Source organism: Actinia tenebrosa, unplaced genomic scaffold, assembly GCF_029948245.1.
Source record: "Actinia tenebrosa isolate PJP-AT-01 unplaced genomic scaffold, QUT_ActTen_1.0 PGA_scaffold13__45_contigs__length_12533684, whole genome shotgun sequence".
NCBI classification, from domain to species: domain Eukaryota; kingdom Metazoa; phylum Cnidaria; class Anthozoa; order Actiniaria; family Actiniidae; genus Actinia; species Actinia tenebrosa.
In genome coordinates, this window is record NW_028292573.1 from 8,390,709 (window position 1) to 8,411,310 (window position 20,602).

Here is a 20,602-nt window from a genome sequence, read left to right on the forward strand (position 1 = left end):
TAGTTGGGGGAAAAATGTATCCCTAGCGACGAAGGCATTGCAGCAGCAGTAAGGGGGACTCGCGGAGGGGGTACCGGGAGGCCCGGGTATTGCCTGGGTTAAACGCTAAGCGTCCGCAGCGGGTATTACCCGCGCGATAATTCCCTTACTGCTGCTGTGTTTACGAAGGTTAAAACATTTGTCTTATATATGCACGAATGTAAAGAGTTTGTTTATGACTTCTGTGTAAAGTGCTTGAAACCCAAGTTTATGCCCACTAAGCCAAATAAGTATATTTGTTGTGGTAAAAAAATGCAAATAGAAGACGACACGTCAGCACAGTGTTACGAATGTGGTAAGAATATTCGTAATGCCGTACCAAATGCTACCAGAGAGCAATATTACGCCAATGGAGGTCGCAAGAAAACACCTTATAAGAGAATAAAATACTTTAGGGACTGGATGAGCCATATCCGAGGTTATCGACCGGTATATTTAGACAACGAAGTAAAGAAGAAAATCATAGACCACTTAGAAGAGCCAACCCCACAAAGCTTAAGGAAGACATTGAAAAAATTGAAACTAGGGAAATATTACAAAGCTATTCCCTATCTTTTATCTGAAATTACCGGTAAGTCTATTCCCGAGGTTTCTGATATGACAGCAGCAGTAAGGGGGACTCGCGATTGATGCCGTATATTTGCGGGTTTTACCCGGGAAATTACGAACGCGGGTACAGCAGATTTACGGAAATTCCGCGGTGTGTCCCTTACTGCTGCTCTGTTGGGTACTGCAAACGAAGTATAAGGTATTCTGTTGGATATACGATGCATGAATGTAAAGAGTTCGTAAACAACTTCTGCATAGTTTGCTTAGCACCTAAAATTAACATACCCAAGCCCAAGGGTTTCTGGTGTTGTGGTAAGAAAATGCAAATAGAAGACGACACGTCAGCACAATGTTACGAGTGTGGTAAGAATATTCGTAATGCTGTACCAAATGCCACCAGAGAGCAGTATTATGCTAATGGAGGCCGTAAGAAGACTCCATACAAAAGAATAAAATACTTCAGAGACTGGATGAGCTACATTCAAGGTCATCAGCCAGTATATTTAGACAACGAAGTAATGGAAAGAATTATAGACCACTTAGAAGAGCCAACGCCACAAAGCCTGCGGAAAACGCTAGAAAAATTAAAGCTAGGGAAGTATTACAAAGCTATTCCCTATCTTTTGTCTGAAATTACCGGTAAGTCTATTCCTGAGGTTTCTGATATGAGCAGAGCCGAGTGGATGTTTTGTCAGCTGAATAAGGATATTCCTTATTACCCTGATGTAATCTATGAAATATTTTACAAAATTGACCCCAACCACCCCCTGTTAGAATGGATTCCAAGGCGATGATGTAATTAAGTCAATTTGCATATGACAGTTGGCGTTCAATATGTAAATAGAATCCTGTCACGCTCTTTTCAAAGCAAATCTTTACTGAGCGAGTTTTCTTTGAAGCTCTTCTTTTGCTTCTTGGTAGATCTTTTTGCGAGATTCCTCGGAAAGATCTCTTACAATTGTTTTTTTATTTCTTACATCCGACTTTAATTTCTCATACTTTTCCTCTTCAGCTAGAATAAGCGAGAATTCTACATCATCTATCTTTCTGTCACACAAAGCCTTTGAGACAAGGTCAGTGATAGTATTTACTTTAGCCTTTGACAGAGCTATTGTCGTGTCATGCTTGGATATTTTGCTTGACAACTGTTTCATAATGCCTGTTGTAACAGCGGAAACGATGCCGCAGACGGCGCCTACGCTAGCTAAAGGAACTCCAACAATTACCCCAGGTCCAGTAAGCGAAGTAGCAACGCCAGTGCCTGTTAACGCCACGGACATGGAGCCGGAAGTTATCGCGATTTTATGTAAAATGCTTCGGGCTCTGACGTACTTTTTTTGGACTTTTTCATAGTGTTTAGTTTGCCCTTCCAAGTAAGCCAGGATTAGGTTTACCTTATTCAAACGAAAGTTCTCGGCATTCAATTCATTAGGTAAATCAGGATAGAGAGGAGGTGCTGATGCTATAACATCCATTATATATAATGTACGACGCTTTTGGGAATGATATACACGACAACCAAAATTACTGGAATTGGAGAGAATTTAGGAAAAGGTTTCCACATGCGGGTGCTAGTAAGTTCGAAAGAAGACCCGATGGTATTTACTATAACGGTGAAAGAATGTACAGCAATGAGGATTTAAAACCTACGCTGGTCGATCAGGTGAAGCATTTACCGGTTGTACACCCCATTCATAAAGCACCTAATTTTCCAAGGGATTTATTAATGAACAAGGAAGATTACCCATTTTACGATGCTGAAGGTGGTGTAAACGACTTTGAAACGATGGTAACGTTCCTGAAGATTTCAGTGGGTAGGCAATCATTTGATGTAGTAGTAAGGAATATCTATGGGGATACGATGTTAAAGCATACGTCGGGTAAAGAGGCCAGGGAATGGTTAGCAGGACCCAATATGCGATATTGGCCGCAGCAGTTAAACTTTGCTGTCTGGGCCGCCACTAAAGGTTGTGGTGTTGCCGCGGACATGTTCCACATTTCATTTATGCGGTTTCACGTTGCCTTTACGGTAAGGAGGTTGTTGAAGGAACTTAATGTACCTTTACCGGGAGATAAGGCATTTAATCCAATGAATAACCGATATGACGCCGCAGCCCTGGAAAGGTTAATTAATGAGTTCAAACCACAGCAAAAAGATTTTCGTTACAAAGAGGGTAAGACACATGGGCTGGGTATAGTTTACGTTTGGGGTGCCAACGGTGAGAAGCCAGCCGACTACGGGCATCAGGAATATCCAAGTGGTGAGTTAGAGTTCGGTGATATGGGCGGTGATAAGAGCAATAATTCTTTAATTACCAGAATTCAATCGAACTACCTAGGCACTTGGGATCCATTCGTGTTAATGAAAGGAAAAGGTTTAAGGAACCTAGCCAGGATTAACCGCAGCATTGAAGCATTCGTGTACTGTATCTTAGGAGCGCAGGTAAATACCCGCAGCCCCATCATTGGATCCCAAGGTGCTTCGCGGGAAACACAAGAAGAATTCCTAACTTTATTTGAGTCTGCAATAATAGAGAACGACATATCCAAGTCGGTGCAGAGATATCAATTAGCGGTGCAGCAGTCTAAAGTGCGACTGGATTACGCTTTGTCGCCTGGTTGTTGGTTAATGCCAAGTAATTTGGTTATTAACACCAATTCCGTTGTGGGTTATAACAATAAGCTGCAGCGAGCTACTAAGGATATGAAGTTTGGGGTGAATGACGTGAACTCTGACATGACCAAGAGCATTCCTCACTTCGTAGAGAAACCAAAAAAAGAGGTAGAAAAACCATTAAAAAAGGTGCTGCCAAAGAAACCAGTAAAGAAGGTTATACCCGAGGAATATAACCATAACTTACTAAAAGCCGGCTTAGCAGCTGCAAGCATTGGTCTGAGCTATTATATATGGCGATGAACAACCCCTACATGGCTGGAGTAGATTGTGTTTATACGACTTACACAGGCGAGAAAAAATACACCCAGGCATCTTGGGTTGATGTTACGGGTATGTCAGTGAATTTGAACTACTCGGGAAAGAAGTTAATCCTTTGTAGTATTTGCATTGGCGCGAGTAGTCATGCCAACGTAGGATTTCGTTTCTGCGACGACAATGGAATACTGCAGCCCATGCGCGTAAAAGATAATAACAGGGAGCCTACGCATTTCTCCGTAGAGCCGCCAGCGAATAGCACCGAGAATTTATCGGTTTGGACTTTACACATGGTTACTGATTGCCATGGGAAGGTAAAGCTGCAAATGCGTGTAGATGATACTGGGAGCGTTTGTGTAAATAGCATAGAAGATCAAAGAGATGCGGCTTATAATCACAAGACCATAAGCACCTTGACGGTAATAAGCCTTTAGAAAAATAACCTTGTTACCCCTCAAACGAAGGGAGCCTGTTTTTTTCCTGTAATATATGAATCCACATTTAAGTGAAATGCGCTACGTCCACTATTTAGACGTGAAGGAGTACGAAGGACATGAGTGGTTCGATATGGGAATGTGGGTTAAAGTTGGTGGACCTGCGTTAGTTATTTGCACCATTTGCATTAACACGGGAATTACCGCGAACGTAGGGTTTAGACTCGTTGATGAAAATAACGAGCCTTTGCCTTCCTATCGGACTTCTTCGAACAGCAGAAGAGCTGTTCACTTTTCGATGGAGCCAAACAAAATTAGCTTAGAAGACTTAACGCCGGTTACGTTTCATATGATAGTTAATTGTAAATATGCTAAGTTACAAATATTTCCCGATGATGCTACCAGCGATGGGTCGATACTTAGCAACGCAAGGATAAATAGCATTGGTATAGGTAGTAGCATTACCGACGCAGTTTGGAGTCATAAGCCTATTTCTACTATAAGCGTGCTGCCGCTAATACCAAATTATCAAGGCGGTGTGAATACTATCTTTACTTATCCCCCGTCGAGGACGCTTCGGAGGCTTGACGATGATAAGCCCCCAGTAATACATAAGGATAAGATTAACCCTTCATTTTCTTTAAGAGTACCACGCCAATAGCTACTACCAAGATCCAAACGTTATTCCCCACGAACTTCAATAGTTCTCCGCCGGCCCTAAGTGCCAAGGAAACGACCGAACCCAGCAGCCCAGGCAAACCGGCTGCCATCTTTTTTCCCAAGTCCGTCAGTCCATTGCCTAATTTTTTTACGCCTGCGCCTGTAGCCTTAAGCGCGGTCATAATAACACCTACTACGCTTGAAATAGCGACCGCGAATGCCAGTGGAATACCATACTTTACCAGAGCTCTTTTTACCTTTTCCTTAGTAGTAAGCCCCAGCTCCCTTTCCAGGTTTTCCTTTTGCGTATGTAATTCCGCAAGGCGCTCCTGAAGGGTTTCTACTTCCTTTTGGGCTGCTTCCCTTTCCTCTTCGGGGCGAGTTTGATCTGCAACTATTTCCTGCTGCCGCTCTATTTGTCCCTCCAGGTCTTCGATAGCCTGATCTCTTTGTCGGATTTGTTCTTCTTTAGCATTGATTTCAGCAATCAACTGCCGCCGTTCCTCTAAAGAGGTAGCTATGGTGGTACGTAAGTTCCTAGCTTCTTCCTTGTTTATGTCTAGGTCTTGCAAGGCAAGTTCAAAGGCCTTTTGAGCTTGGTCCCTATCGCGTAGGGCTTTGTTTCTTTGTTCTCTCATTTCCATTATTCTTTGGTTCTTGTCGTCAACTTCTCTCTTTTGAGCATCAAGGAGTAGTCGGTTTTGTCGCATATAATCTGCTTCCCTTTCTTCCAACGTTTCTTGTAGTCCCTCAACGCGCTTTTCTAGCGCGACCTTTTCATTCAGGGTTTCCAACCTTTCTAACATGCTTCTAGTGGCACGCTGGAAGCCTTTTAATCTTGAGACGTCACCCCTAACTTCACCATCTTTATCAAAGAGGGGTTGTGGTTTCGTCCAGCGGTCTTTGTCAGGATATCTTAGGTCCTGGACGCTTATGAGGACTTTGTTTCCGCGTTCTGTGAGCCTTACGTCGTCAGCATCGAAACGGGAATAACGCTCATTTAGCTCTTGCATTGCCCACTCTACAGTTTCCCGCGCGGTTGCTTCACCCATGTTTTGAAGCTCCAAGTACTCAGGGATGGGTTTGCCGTGGTGTCTTGATTTCCACATGCGATTTAAGGTGGCCTTGGCGCTTTTCCATCTACTACCATATTTATCGTGTAAGGCTGCGTCGTAGATTAAGGGGTCGGTTTCCAGGCCTTTAGTCCATGCGTCGTATTCTTCATCGTTAATATCGACTTGACCTTCTTCAGTGGTGGGATCAAAATCTGTTCCTTCTACTTCCATTATATATGATAAGCTCAAAGTTAAACCCCAATATATTACCTAAGCAGGTTGGCGGACTGAAAGCAGAACGCACCTTTCACCGGGTCACCTTTACCCCCAGCAGCGCTAGACCTGGAGAAACGCTGTACGTAGGTGTTCCCCGACTAACAGATAACCTAGTATTAGTTCCTGGTACCTTGGCACTAAGGTTTGATTTGACGGTGCAACCTACCGTCGCAGATGAAAGGATTATCGTTAACAACCTTGGTCGCAACATCGTCTCAAAGATGCGAGTAAAGTTTGCCGGGGAATCCCTCTTAGACTTAAACAACTATGACCTATACACCACTTACAAAGATCTGTGGTTGACTGCATTCGAAAGGGCACAAAAGATAGAGCAGGGTATTGGTAGCACAATCTTACGTAAGGTTAGGACTCCTACCAAGACACAACCTACTGACGGCAGCGGAGAAACCGCAGTGGCAGATGCAAAGGCCATTAAAACAGCCTATGGTACTAAATACGTAATACCATTGGACTTTGAGGCTATTACCAGCCACGGAGTTTATTATCCTAGACAGTTGAGTGAGTTGCAGTTTGAAGTGACCTTAGCCAACATAACTAACATCATTGGTGGGTTAAGCACTGCGTTGTCGGGAAGTATTCCTCCATATGCCATTACCAACCTGGAATTGCAGTATGAAACCATACATTCCGAAGATTTAGCACGCAGCGCTGGCATGGAATACAGCTCCGGAAAGGCTTTCTTGTACGACCACGCGGTAATGTACAAAACCTTTAGTTTCCTGGATAAGACAGACGCGGTAATTACTCAGAGCATTAATTTACCACGTCGTAGTCTTACAGGGCTGATGTTGGTATTTATCAAACCTTATGAAGCTGGTAAGCGCGACTCTGAAGCCTTTCATAACCCCAACATCACCAACGTCGGGATTAGCATCAATGGAGTTCCAAATAAGGTGTATTCGCAGGGAATGAAGCCCTCAGACATCTACAGGGAAATAAAAAGAAAGTTTGGGGATCAAGTTGCACCCGGCGAGTTCTTTACCGATAAGTATGCATTGTGGATTGACATGCGAACCACCAACGACGAGGATTTACATGGGCAGGGATTGCGTCTGGTAAATACCCAGGACGGCATTACCCTGGAAATCAAGCGTGACCCAAACACTAGCGCAAGTGACTCAGACAAGATCAACGCATACGTCTTTGTGGTGTCTGACGCGCAACTGACCGTAGAAATGAATCAGCTAAAGAGCATTGCATATTAATGCGCTCCTTAACCAAAAAAATATCTCTTACGTATATAATGCTTCGCGTATTCAAAAACAACAACACCAAACTGCAATGCATAGTGCAAGGCGATAAACTTTATTTCAAAGCGAAGGAGGTGGCTTTGGCGTTGGGCTATGTTAACTCTAGGGACGCAGCTAGAGCACACGTCTCAGAGGAAAACAAGGTAACTTTAGGGTCTATAAAGGGTGTCAATCTGACTGACACCCTTAATGCGCAACCACATACCGTTTACATCACTGAAATGGGTCTTTATGAGTTAATATTCGGATCTGAAAAGTCCGTAGCTAAGGAGTTCAGAAAATGGGTGTTAGGCGATGTTCTCCCTACCCTCAGGAAAACAGGTAAGTATGAAATAGAGCGGCGCTTTGACAGTCCTAATAAGTTAATATTCAAAATAGAAAATGAATTTGACCTGCATAAGAAGGTCGTAAACTACATACGTCGATTCCACCCTATCCTACTGCTGGCACCAGGTCTTGGAGAACTACAGGACTCAGCTAGCAAAAGAATAGTATGTTGGCAGAAAGGTTACCAGGCAGGTCAGCCTGACATCTTAGTTCTCAATGCACATAAAAAATATAATGGGTTATGCTTGGAGTTGAAGACACCTAAGGGTAACGGCGTATTATCCTCAAAACAAGAGGCATTACTCGCACAATACGAAGCAAATGGTTACCTAACTATGGTGTGCAATGATTACGACCTTATATGTAGGGAGATCGACCATTACGCGGAAGGCATTCGCGTACCTTGTCCTTGGTGCATTAAGGCTTTTAAGACGCAGGATGCGTTAAGGACTCACCAAAGAATATTTCATAGATATAATGATAGTTGAACAGACACACTGGCGTGAATTAGTCCAAGGCATTTCATACAGAATAAAAAATTATGTTGTGTTCGAAGACATTAGCCGTTTAAGGTTGGTCTTGGAACACGACGGTAAAGAGTGCACACTGTGGGCACCGGACTGCGTGCGGTATGTCCTTCAAGGTGAGGAATTCACACACATACGCAGCTATGGTAAGGTCAGCGGTCGATGGAAGTTCGACGTTGAAAGGAAGGTAGATGCTAATCCTCTGTGTGATTAGAAGTCATCCTCATGAGCGGTTAAGTATTGGTCTGCTACGGCGGACCTCATTTTTTCTGTTATCTGGTAAGCGGATACGGTAATTAAGACGCCTCCTACGAATGCTGCGATTTGAGGAATCATATATCTTTCTCATTTTTCCAAGCCTTTCGTACCGCCAGGTAATGGTCTAAAGGACGTGGTCCGTCGTATAGACAGCACCAAATATGTTGTCCGCTCCGTTGACAGCCACAGCGATCGCAAATAGCCTCCCAGTGTTCCCTGTCCTCCCATTTAACGCCCTCAACGTCGTCAAAGCCTACAAAGGTTTGGTCAATTTCCTTCTTACGTTTTGTCAGCGCCCGGGAGGTTTCAAGGGGGCAACAGCGTTCGGCTATGTCACCGTGGGTTTCGCAGGCAATACCTTCTAGGTGGTAACGGCGGCAGCGGTACTTATGCCAGTTCTCTTCAAAGAAGGGCTCATCACAGCGGTAGCAGTAGTTCTTTAGACAGACTTTGTTGTCGCGGTGATATTGTAAGGCTTGGAGGGTGGACAGCTTTTGACCGCAGTTACCGCAAAGGGTGCTTATGGTCTTTTGACGGTATTGCAGTCGCTCCATATACATACCTTACAGATCCTCTTTGTAAACTAAAGTTCTTTGTGTTTTAGGATCTGTGGGACACCAATGCCCAACAAAGGATCCTTCGGGGAATACCTTATTACAATGAGGACAGGTGTATTTTTTCTCCTCACGAATTATGCAGTCGGCAGGTAGTTCACATGTAATGCAGTCCATATATTGAAAGGGCAATTAGAATTCCTCCCAGGCTCCTGCGCCTTAACTTTGATGTAGTATATCGGTGATGTAAGGAGATCTTAATAATATCTTATTATTCTTTCTTAGGATACGTTACGTAAAGACTTATTTTAGGGTCCTTCATATTATCCTCTTTTTATTTATTATATTAAGTAATGTTAATGAGATATCATTAAAGAATAATAAGGTATCATTAAAACTAAAGGCCCTAAGAATATAAGCCTAATAACATTCAAAACATTAAGAAATAATACCCTATCATTAAAACTAAAGGCCCTAAGAATATAAGCCTAATAACATTCAAAACATTAAGGAATAATAACCAATCATTAAAACTAAAGGCCCTAAGAGACCCTACCCTATCAGCAACAACGAAGTAGGATCATTAATAAGGCATAAAGAACACCCTACTATAATGACATGCAACGATTGCAACAAACGATTCAGTTCCTTACAGCGACTTAACTATCACACCGAAAACAAGGTCTGCTTTAAGCAACGCGCAGCAACGACATGCGAACATTGCAATAAGACCTTTACGACCAGCCAAGCTCGTTCCTACCACGTCAAAAACAAGGTCTGCTTTAAGCAACGCGCGACAGAAACGACATGCGAACATTGCAATAAGACCTTTGCTACCGCGCAAGCTTGTTCCTACCACGTCAAAAACAAAGTCTGTCGCCGAAACAACGCACACAACCTTACTTGCGAAGAATGCTACAAGGTACTAAGCTCTCCTCAAGCACTAGCATACCACATGGAACACAGAGTCTGCCTCAAATCTCTTTGCAAAAGCTGCAACGCATCCTTTGAAGATGCCTGGCACAAATACAGATGTAAACGATACGACCTTTCAGAAGTCGTCTGCGAAGAGCATGGCGACGTAGCAGAACGTTGTTGTCCAGTCGACACGGTAAGGCAATTAAACAACCAGAAAAAAGAAATAGACAACCTCTTTGTGAACTTCGACGTCACATTTGAAAAGGTCGCCTGGGAGAACGTAAACTACTGGAACGACACTTGCGATAAGTGTGGCTGCGTCAGGAAGGAACAACACTTGTGGCAGTGCTTATACGATCCATCGCAAGCATGTACTTTCAGTCGCTACGCCGAAATGCGTATGAAAGATGCGCTGCTACAGAAGGCGGAAATGCTACGCCAGCAACGACGATGAAGTCGCCTAAGGATGCCATTGCGCGATGGACCTAATTCATTTCGAGGTTCCTTATCGTTAACATTCTATAGAGGATATTGAATGAAGTCCTTAACGGACTCCGTAGCCCAACCCACTATTGTCAAAAGCGCACCAAACCGTTCTGCACGCTTCAGACTACACATTTCATCATACAATTCCTGCACACGCTCTTTTAACCGATCTATTTCTTCCCTTTGTATTTCTATGGTGTTTTTTTTATCCTTTGCGTCGGCGGTCATTCTTCTTACTGCTTCCACTGGTTCCATCTATATATGAATCCAGATCACATGCCTTGTAATGCTCTGATAGTAGGACCCACCGGCTGCGGAAAGACCCAGTTCATCGTGGAGCAGCTATTAGGACCCTTTAGATACCGTTTCGACTACATCGTGCTATCATGCCCCACCTACGTGAATAACCGCACCTGGGAAGGCATAGGAGTGAAAGATGACGACTTCTTTGTGGACATATTGGACCCTAATGAGTTATCCAACCATTTGAAGTTCTGGCACAAACAATTCCCTAAAGATACACAGACTTTACTCATACTGGATGACATTGCCTGTGGGGACGACGTAAAAAAGCGCACCTCCGAATTAGTGAAGCTCGCTTTCAGCGGCAGACATGACAATATTAGTGTTTGGTTGCTCTCGCAGCAGCTTACCAGTGTCTCTAAACCCTTCAGGGAAAACATAGGCTCCCAGTAAGTCTGACCTGGAAACCATCTTAAGCGACTACGGCGGTGAGATATCCAAGGAACAGTTGCATGAATACATGCGGCATTTAAAGACGCATCAACATTCCAAGATGATCTTCTCTTTGAGGTTTCCGTATTCAATAAAGATCTCAGATCTTTAACTCCTAATGTATATGGAGATTGAGCAGCTCTTAGATGAAGTCCCCACACAGTTAGACGAAAGTAACCTCAAGGAACAACTCAACATCCTTGTGTCTTCGGGGAAGTGTAAAGAAATGATAGGCAAGGAACTTACCCATGAGCAAGTTAACAAGTTGTCAGAAGAGGAAGTCAAAAAGTTCCATAAGAGGTACGAGGCTGCCCTTGCAAGTAAGACCACGGACGCCGTCGCAGACTCAGCCATTAAGCTGGCCACCAAGCTCCTTGGACTTGCGCTGCCTATAGACAATGTGGAGCAACTGCGGAAGGACATAAGAGATGACTATGTCATATCCCAAGAACTTAAGATAACCTGCGGGTGGTTGTCTTTGAAGTGCGGTAAGTTAATGGCAGTAGCCTCTGCGGCTTTGCACGTAGCTCAGCACGTTGACTTGAAAGAGGTACTAGGTTCCTTTGGAACATCTTGGAAGGACTTCAAGAAGGACAGAGAAGTCGAAAAGGTCTTTCAGGCAGCACTTGCTGATAATCAAGTCACCTCAAGTACTTAGTCAAGTCATTATCAAGTCATTCTCAAGTACTTAGTCAAGTCGTCCTTAAGTCGTCTTAAGTACTTAGTCAAGTACTTAGTCAAGTCATTGTCAAGTACTTAGTCAAGTCATCCTTAAGTACTTAGTCAAGTCATTGTCAAGTCGTCTTAAGTACTTAGTCAAGTCATTGTCAAGTACTTAGTCAAGTCGTCTTAAGTCATTCTCAAGTACTTAGTCAAGTCATTGTCAAGTCGTCCTTAAGTACTTAATCAAGTCATCCTTAAGTCATTGTCAAGTCGCCGTCAAGTTATTATCAAGTCCTTCAAGTCCTTAGATATAAGATGAGTGGCACCGAAGAACAACCTCAGGAGGAGCAGAAGATTACCAAGCCTAAATCTGCAGGCAGAGTTGCCGCGGGAAAGAAGCTCGCGGAGATGAACAGAAAGAATAAAGCCAAAAAAGAAGAAAAGGTGGAGGACGAAAGCGAATCCTTTTGGAATCCCGGCTATGTCATCGGCGCGTTAGGAATTGCTATAGCAGCAGGCAGCTTTTACTTACAATGGCGGAATATGAAGCCAGAAGTAAAGTGGGAGGCCCCAACATATCACGCACCTGTGGAGGTCAGAAAAAACAAAATCCCTGAAATGGAATGACCTTCTCGCTTTGTAATATAATGTCGACCGCGTTATTGAAAACTGTTGAAGAAGCAGCTATTATTACTTCCATCGTTGCGGGTATTGGTTGGGTAGGTAAGAAAGTGCTAAAAGAAGACTTTACTGAAGACCCAAGCAAGAGCTTCGCTAATTTTGCTAAGATGACCGCTGCCGTAGGCGGGGCTATCATGCTAAAGGATTACCTACGAAAGGAAAAGTACCTGCCTACGGCGTAATATATAAATGGTTAGCTTAGTCGCAGGTGGAGTTATTGCAGCTTTAGCATTTACAGGAGCTAATTATGGCGGTAGATATCTGGATAAATTAGTTAGCGGTGATAAAAACGCAGAATCTAACGCCGAAAGAAAAAGGCACGACTTAGCGCTGGAGAAATATCAGCGAGACGTGGCGGTTTGGAATAAAAAAAGACAAGCTTACAGGGATTGGTTGGATAAGAATTACCAAGACAAAATGCAGGCGGATAAGAACTTCGAAAACACAGACTACGCCTTCAAACTTTATTCGCAGGCGCACCCCACAGTGGTGTTAAAGAAGCCTGACTTTAAGAATTACTACCAGCCTTCTAAGAAACAAAAAAATAGTGAGTTGGTCTTCGTAGGAGTCGCAGGGCTGGCAGGAGGCGTGGCCTTGGCGTATCTATTATAATGATCGTCTTTTTGGAAAGCGACAAGAATAACTTTACCACTTATCTGAATCCTCCCATCCGCGCGGAAAGGGTTCGGTTGGTTAGTTGCTCTTTGTACAATTCTTGGTATAATTTGATTGGCGGCTTTGTCGTTGATAATGCCGCCAAACCAAAAATACCAGATTCCCAATACACACCTATAACACTGGCTAAGGAGCTAGCAAAGCATGGATATACTCTTACCACAGGATTACCCCATGAAATGAAATTCAAAAAAAATAGTGGGAGCGTTAATTTAAAAGGCAGTTCATTGGTAGAACTCCTGGGCCTTACTAGTACCACAATAAATAGCGGTACTACATATGATGTAAAATGGAAAGTCGCATCCTCTTACGAAGTCTATTGCGACTTGGTCCATAGTTACAATAATGGAGAAAAGTCTTCTCTTATGTCCAAGTTTCTACCCAAAGGTAATCCATTTGACCTGGTAGAATACACCCCCATTTCTTTGAGCTATGACTTGTCTAATTTGGTGGAAAGCATAAACATCACCATTAAAGTGGACGGAAAGACGGTGGATTTCAATGGACGTCAAATCAATCTCGTTTTGGAATTCATATAATGGGCCGCGTAGAGGACAAACTCAAAAGGATTTACTATGGGCCTGAAGGCTATTGGAGAGGAGCGTCGGCTATTAAAAAACTCGCGACCGCGGCCAGGGTATCAGATGAAACGGCTAAGAACTGGCTAAGAAAACAAACCCTCTGGCAGGTTTATCTTCCCGTGCCTAAGTACATTCCCAGGCCCAGCTTTACCGTAAATACCCCCAATGAAGTTCATCAGGCAGATTTGCTCTTCTTACCGCACGACAAGGTGAGAAAGAAGACCTATAGGTACGCTTTGACCGTAGTTGATATCGCAAGCAGATACAAGGACGCCGAACCCATAACCAGCAAGGATTCTGGGGAAGTCGCAGAAGCCCTAGGTAGGATTTATAAGCGCGTCTTGAAATGGCCTAAGCTGCTGCAAGTGGATGCGGGGACAGAGTTCATGGGCGTGGTGACTAAGACCCTGAAAGACCACGACACTAAGATTAGAAGAGCTGAAGCTGAGTACCACAGGGGTCAAAGCATCGTCGAAAGATTCAATAAGACCCTGGCCGAGCGTCTCTTTGGGTACCAGTATTGGAAAGAGCTGGAAGATCCCTCCAAACGCAACAGGGAATGGACTCAGAGGCTCCCCCAGGTCGTCGCGGCTTTGAACAACGAGGCGGCCAGGGCTACGGGAATAAAACCCAGAGATGCCATAAAAAAGAAACACGTGGAACACAAGTCCTACGTCAGAAGTTCGAGGGCGGTCGGACTGAAGGAAAAAAAGCTACCCCGCAACATAGTGGTCAGATACCTCTATCAGCCGGGGGAACTCGAAGGTGGCAGTAAGAGAGCCACGGATCCTAACTGGTCTTTGGAAACGTATGAGATTTCAAAGTCCGTCACCAAGGAAGGGCAACCCGTGTTGTATTACCTAAATGGCCCAAGTCGTGGATTTGTCATGGAAGAGCTGCTCATAGTCCCCAAAGACTCAGAGTAGCGCAGCACCGCGCGCCCGATTACACTCTAGGCATGTCAGTCTTACGTTACCTCTGCAATGCCCGCGTTTGTTGTTGATACGATCCACGGAGAACTGCTGATCGTCATTCGGGTCAAACCTCCATAGTAGAGGTATGTTACATTTGGCACACCTTGCCCCTTTCTTATAGACGTCGTCCACGCAGAGGTCGAACGTCATATTTTTTTCTTCGTCGTGGCGCTTGTAGCGAAGGAGTTTCTTCGTAATGTTCTCTTTGGCTACGTCTTCTGGGGTCTTATCGTAACGCAGTTGCGGACCCCAAGCTCTTTTCAATTGCTTGGCGTATTCTACGCGGCTTACGGCGGTGTAAATTAAGTTACTCCAACACAAACGCTGGTCTATGATCCACATCGTTTCTTTTACGGTTAATCCCTGGGCACTATGTACCGTCATGCAGTAACCAAGTCTCCAATCGGGGTGGGAAGTAATCCTTTCTACGTCTTTCATTTGCACCCAGGCTTTATCGTGGGTAACTGCGTTCTCTAAAGTAATGTCAGTGCCAGGTACCCGTACGTCTCTTTTCTGCATTCTGGTATCTCGGGGCTTATAGCAAACGGGTACGAGATTAGTGGGGAATCTTTCGCGGTGAATATTTAACAGATCTTTTTGAATACGGGCCTGAGAAGCACGCTTACTACTTAAGACAACATCTTTGGGGTTCCAGGCCTGTATGAATTCCTCATAGGACTTGGCTCGTACTCTCTTACGGAGTACTTTACATTGCTGAGCGTCTGTAAGGCCCCTTAGTTCCGCTTTGAGGTTCCTTACTTGATCCTTGCTACGGTAATCGGTGTTAATTTCCTCTGCGTAATCTACCATTCCTTTTAACCATTCGTGGGGCATTTCCCCTGCTATTGGGGGTGGCTGGCAAGGATCTCCTGCGAAGATTACCTGGCACTTACCTTTTAGGAAGTCTACGAACTCTTTTAGGATTTCTAAGGGCACAGTACAGATTTCATCCCATAAGATCACAGGAGGAATATCATGAATAGCTTCTGGGACCCATTTAGTGCCATTCCAACGAAAGAAACTGTGGTAAGTTTGTGCTTCAAAGCCCTTAGCGGCGAGTTCGCGTTCTAAACGATGTGTAGGAGTTAATACGGTTACTTTAGGGAATAGTTGCAGGACTCTGGTAGTCTTACCACTGCCTCCTGTTCCGTAAAGATAAGAGAAGCGGTGGTAAGAAATGGGGTCTGTGACACTTGGTAATGGTTCCTCAGTCGGGGTTACCGTTCCTTTAGTATGATTACCGTCGTAGGTTACTCTTGCTCGCCAGGCCTTTATCTCTTCGTCCTTGACCCTCCATTGCCCGCTTTCTGCTAATTCGTCGTCGGTGTAGAACTCTTGCACCTTTTCAAGCACTGCAGGTTTGACGTACAAAGAGTCAGTAGCTACTCTTGGAATGTCTTCCTTGTCAAACCGCAGCAACATCGCTAAGAGATTAATGTGGGCGTAAGCTAACATGCTAGCACGCAGATGGTAATACTGCGGTCTGTGGTCTTGATAGTAACACAAGGCATTCCATTGTTGCAGGGAATCTGTGAAATGATCCCACTTCTCTACTGACACCATTGAACCTTGGTCGTGAGCTCGTTGCACGAGGAAGCTTAATTCTCCTTTATCTGTGATTAAGCGGCGTTGCATGTGCTTCTCCCCTTCCTTTGCGCCCTGAGTGAACTTACCAATAACTATGCGGGCGGTAGCATTGTCTTCTGGCAACCATTTGGTAAACTCCCGACGACATAATATTGCCTCATGAGCAGCGTACGTAAGGAGTTTCCGTTCTTCAAGGAACTTTAATAGCGGCACAGGGATCCATTCCTTTTCTTGCAGATGCTTCCCATACCACGCGTAAATTATGGGATGTAATCCCTTCTTTAGCTTCCAGCTGGTCAATCTAACGAATCCTGTTGCTGGGGCATCGTACGTACCATCCAAAGCTACCCTAAAGAATTGGCTGCCCGGATGTCCGTAACGGTCATAATACTCTTTACAATCTCCTAGGCCTTTGAAAGACGCAGGGTAACAATGTTTCATATCCAGCGAGACATACTCGTCCTCGTCGTATTCCATATTCCAAAGACCTCCGTGACCATGTTCTATGCAGGCTTTTGGAATTGGAAGGTCGCTAGGAGTCGGCTTCCAGCCATTACGCTTCTTTGCGGCTAAGAAGTCCAGGGAACGAGAACTTAATACTTCGGGAAAATCTTCACCCAGGTCTTCACAAACGCTGTCTATCTTCAGCTGTTCCATTTCGGGTCTATACAAAGTACCGTCTTGTGTCATAAATTGCCTACCTTCTGCGTCCATTAACCAGATGGAATTCTCATGAACCAAGTCTGCTAACGGAGATACTTTGTAGACTGAGGTCTTAACCTTCTTAGGAAACCTTAGTTCCCGCCAAGCGTGCCCATTATGTTGGTAGATAACAATAGGAGCTCCTCTACCTCCATATTTGTGAGTCCCAGAGTAAATAAACCCGTCTGTGATATCTTTAACGTGTATGCGCCGCTCTAATGCCACTTCCAACTTCTTAATATTGGCTATGGTTCCTCCAGTCTTGCGGGTAGAATGCTCCCACTTTCGAATGGCTTCTCGGCGCTTTAAGGTTAACTTACCACCACGGGAAGCATCTTCAAAGAATTCCCGGACTAACTTACCAACACAATTACCAGGATGTCGCATTGGTTGTAACTTCTTTACATCTGGCGTGGGCATTTCATACGCCCCGTAAATTACCACTGTAACAGGGTAAGCAACCTCATAGAATAACATGTCAATTCCTTCTAATGCTCCCGGGTTGGTAGCCTTACTTAAGACGAACAGGTTCTTTTTACCAGACGCTCTAATGGGATTGCGGCCCCTTTCAATAATCCATTCCCCGTCCAGATACTTTATAAAGGTCAACTCCAAACGGTAATTACCCTCGGGCATTAGGTCGATTATCTGTTCTGCTCTTTCCTGCGTCATAGTCTCATCCGTATTACCTTCCATAAATGTCGTAAAGGCAAAGTCTGCGTCTAACCTGTCCAGAACCTGGGTTCTAAGTTTGCGCACAGTCTTGTTCTTGATACTTTTGATGGTATCCATTATATACGAAGTATTTTATACTTCGTTTGCGGTACCCAACAGAGCAGCAGTAAGGGACACACCGCGGAATTTCCGTAAATCTGCTGTACCCGCGTTCGTAATTTCCCGGGTAAAACCCGCAAATATACGGCATCAATCGCGAGTCCCCCTTACTGCTGCTTATGACAAAAGCCGAGTGGATGTTTTGTCGGCTGGATAAGGATATTCCTTATTACCCTGACGTAATTTACGAAATATTTTACAAAATAGACCCCAACCACCCCCTGTTAGGATGGATTCCGAGAAAATAAAAATGCAAAACTGGCGTTTATTTTGCCAGAAACCCCACTGGGGAATGCATCGCGCAGAACACCAAGCTATCCCCAGTGGGGTTTTTTGCATTTTGGGCTTACATCTTTCTTACGACCCACCAGAGGGTGAACTCCGGACAGCGTCCCGAGACACCCCCTGACTTTTCCAACTTTTCCTCGCGAAACCCCCCATCGCGGGGTTGAATCGCACTTTCTATCTTTTCTTTTCCACCCCTCCCCCCACGGTTGCTGTAAGTGGGGGAGGCTTTTTTTTTCACTCACAGCAACCGGTCCAAATGCGTCTACAGCGAGGCTTGAACTCGGGACTTTAGGCCTCCCCAGCTCCAAAGTCCACGATCACAAGCGAACGCCAGACACATCTGGACGCTTATGTATGTGAAAATTATTATATTTAATCTGCATATGAACCAGACAGCCGGCGTTCAATATGTAAATAGAATCCTGTCACGCTCTTTTCAAAGCAAATATTTACTGAGCGAGTTTTCTTTGAAGCTCTTCTTTCGCTTCTTGGTAGATCTTTTTGCGAGATTCCTCGGAAAGATCTTTTACGACTGTTTTTTTATTCCTTATGTCCGTCTTTAGTTTCTCGTATTTGTCTTCTTCGGCCAGAATAAGCGAGAATTCTACGTTGTCTATCTTTCTGTCACGCAAAGCCTTTGAGACAAGGTCAGTGATCGTATTTACTTTAGCCCTTGACAGAGCTATTGTCGTGTCGTGCTTGGATATTTTGCTTGACAACTGTTTCATAATGCCCGTAGCAACAGCCGAAATAATACCACAGGCTGCCCCAACGCCGGCCAAAGGAACTCCAACGATTATTCCCGGTCCAGTAAGCGAAGTAGCAACGCCGGAGCCCGTTAACACAACGGATATGGATCCTGAAGTTATCGAAATCTTATGTAGCGTAGTCCGGGCTCTGGCGTACTTTTTTCGAACTTTTTCGTAGTGTTTTGTCTGCCCTTCCAAGTAAGCCAGGATTAAATTTGCTTTATTCAGACGAAAGTTTTCAGCGTTTAATTCGTTAGGTTCCTTAGGAAGTTCAGGATAAAGTGGAGGTGCTGATGGTATAACATCCATTATATATACTAATGTACGACGCTTTTGGGAATGATATTGAGGAGCAGCCACATCATGACAATCGGGATTACTGGAATTGGAGGGCCTTTAGGAAGATGTTTCCGCATGCAGACCCTAGTAAGTTCGAAAGAAGGACCGATGGGATTTATTACCAAGGCTCCAGAATGTACAGCAATGCGGACTTGAGTCCTAAGCCTAAGATTTTGCCACCTGCAAAGCCTAACTTTCCTGCGAATTTGTTGTCAACAACGGAGGATTACCCATTTTACGACAATAAAGGCGGATCAAGCAAATTTGCTGAAATGGTGACTAACTTGGAAATTGACGTAGGTTCTGGAATGTTTAAGACGAAAGTTAGTGACATCTTTAGATTCACTAAGGTAAAGTTTACTTCCAAAAAGATGGTCGATAAATGATTATCAGTAGGAGAAATGGGGCATTGGCCAATGCAATTGAACTTTGCTGTTTGGGCTGCAACCAAGGGGTGTGGGATAGCGGCCGACATGTTTGACATTTCGTTCTTGAGATTTCACGTAGCGTTTACGATGCGTAGGATATTGAAGGAGTTGGGTGTGCCACTACCAGGAGAAACGGCGTTTAGTGAATTGAGTAATGCGTATGATAAGACGGCATTTGAGCGCTTGAAGAACGAGTTTAAGCTTAAGGATCAAAGCTTTCGTTATAAGGACACCGGTAGGGATGGTATGGGAGTAGGTTACTACATTTGGGATGGTAAGCTTACGGAGGTATCGAAGAGAAACATACCGTATTTTAAGTTTGCCGACGATGGAGGTTCATCGTCTAAGAATAACCTACTTTATTACATACAAAATAAAGACGATTGTTGGGCGCCATTCTTTGCCGCAAAGGGCATTGGTTTGAAGAACCTTGCTAGAATTAACCGCAGCATAGAGGCATTTGTGTACTGCATCTTAGGAGCGCAGGTAAATACCCGCAGCCCCATTGTAGGATCCCAAGGTGCTTCACAGGAAACGCAACAGGAATTCCTAACCCTGTTTGAGTCCGCAATAATAGAAAATGACATATCCAAGTCGGTGCAGAGATATCAATTAGCGGTGCAGCAATCTAAAGTGCGGTTAGATTACGCCTTGAGTCCTGGTTGTTGGTTGATGCCAAGTAATTTGGTCATCAACACTAATTCCGTTGTGGGTTACAACAACAAACTTCAACGAGCTACTAAGGATATGAAGTTTGGGGTGAATGACGTAAACTCTGACATGACCAAGGGCATTCCACACTTCGTAGAGGAGCCAAAAAAGTCACACGAAACGAAGCTACCCGTAGTTAAGGTATCAAAGAAGGTCCTGCCTACGATACCCGAGGAATATGACCATAACTTACTAAAAGCCGGCTTGGCTACCGCAAGCATTGGTCTGAGCTATTATATATGGCGATGAATAACCCCTACGTAGCTGGAGTAGATTGCGTTTATACGACTTACACAGGCGAGAAAAAATACAACCAGGCATCTTGGGTTGATGTCGCGGGGATGTCTGTAGACTTGAACTACTCAGGGA

General features: G+C 44.3%; 2 protein-coding genes across 4 annotated transcripts in view; both read left to right on the plus strand.

The window, feature by feature from the left end:
• LOC116292320 (glutathione hydrolase 1 proenzyme) overlaps nucleotides 1-20,602 on the plus strand; it is a 50,970-nt gene that overhangs the window by 152 nt on the left and 30,216 nt on the right. The window lies entirely within an intron of this gene.
• On the plus strand, nucleotides 556-9,289 carry LOC148911764 (uncharacterized). Of its 3 annotated transcripts, XR_016119574.1 has the most exons (4): nucleotides 556-1,227; nucleotides 1,601-1,661; nucleotides 2,021-2,402; nucleotides 8,933-9,035. XR_016119574.1 is itself a non-coding variant. In XM_089029038.1 (3 exons), the coding sequence occupies exons 1-3, from the start codon at nucleotides 669-671 to the stop codon at nucleotides 9,036-9,038; spliced, it is 726 nt and encodes a 241-aa protein (XP_088885164.1). In that variant the 5' UTR covers nucleotides 569-668; the 3' UTR covers nucleotides 9,039-9,289. The 3 variants fall into 3 exon arrangements, 1 of the variants encoding a protein (XP_088885164.1); XR_016119573.1 differs by having other exon boundaries at nucleotides 556-1,661; XM_089029038.1 differs by lacking the exon at nucleotides 2,021-2,402 and having other exon boundaries at nucleotides 569-1,227; nucleotides 8,933-9,289.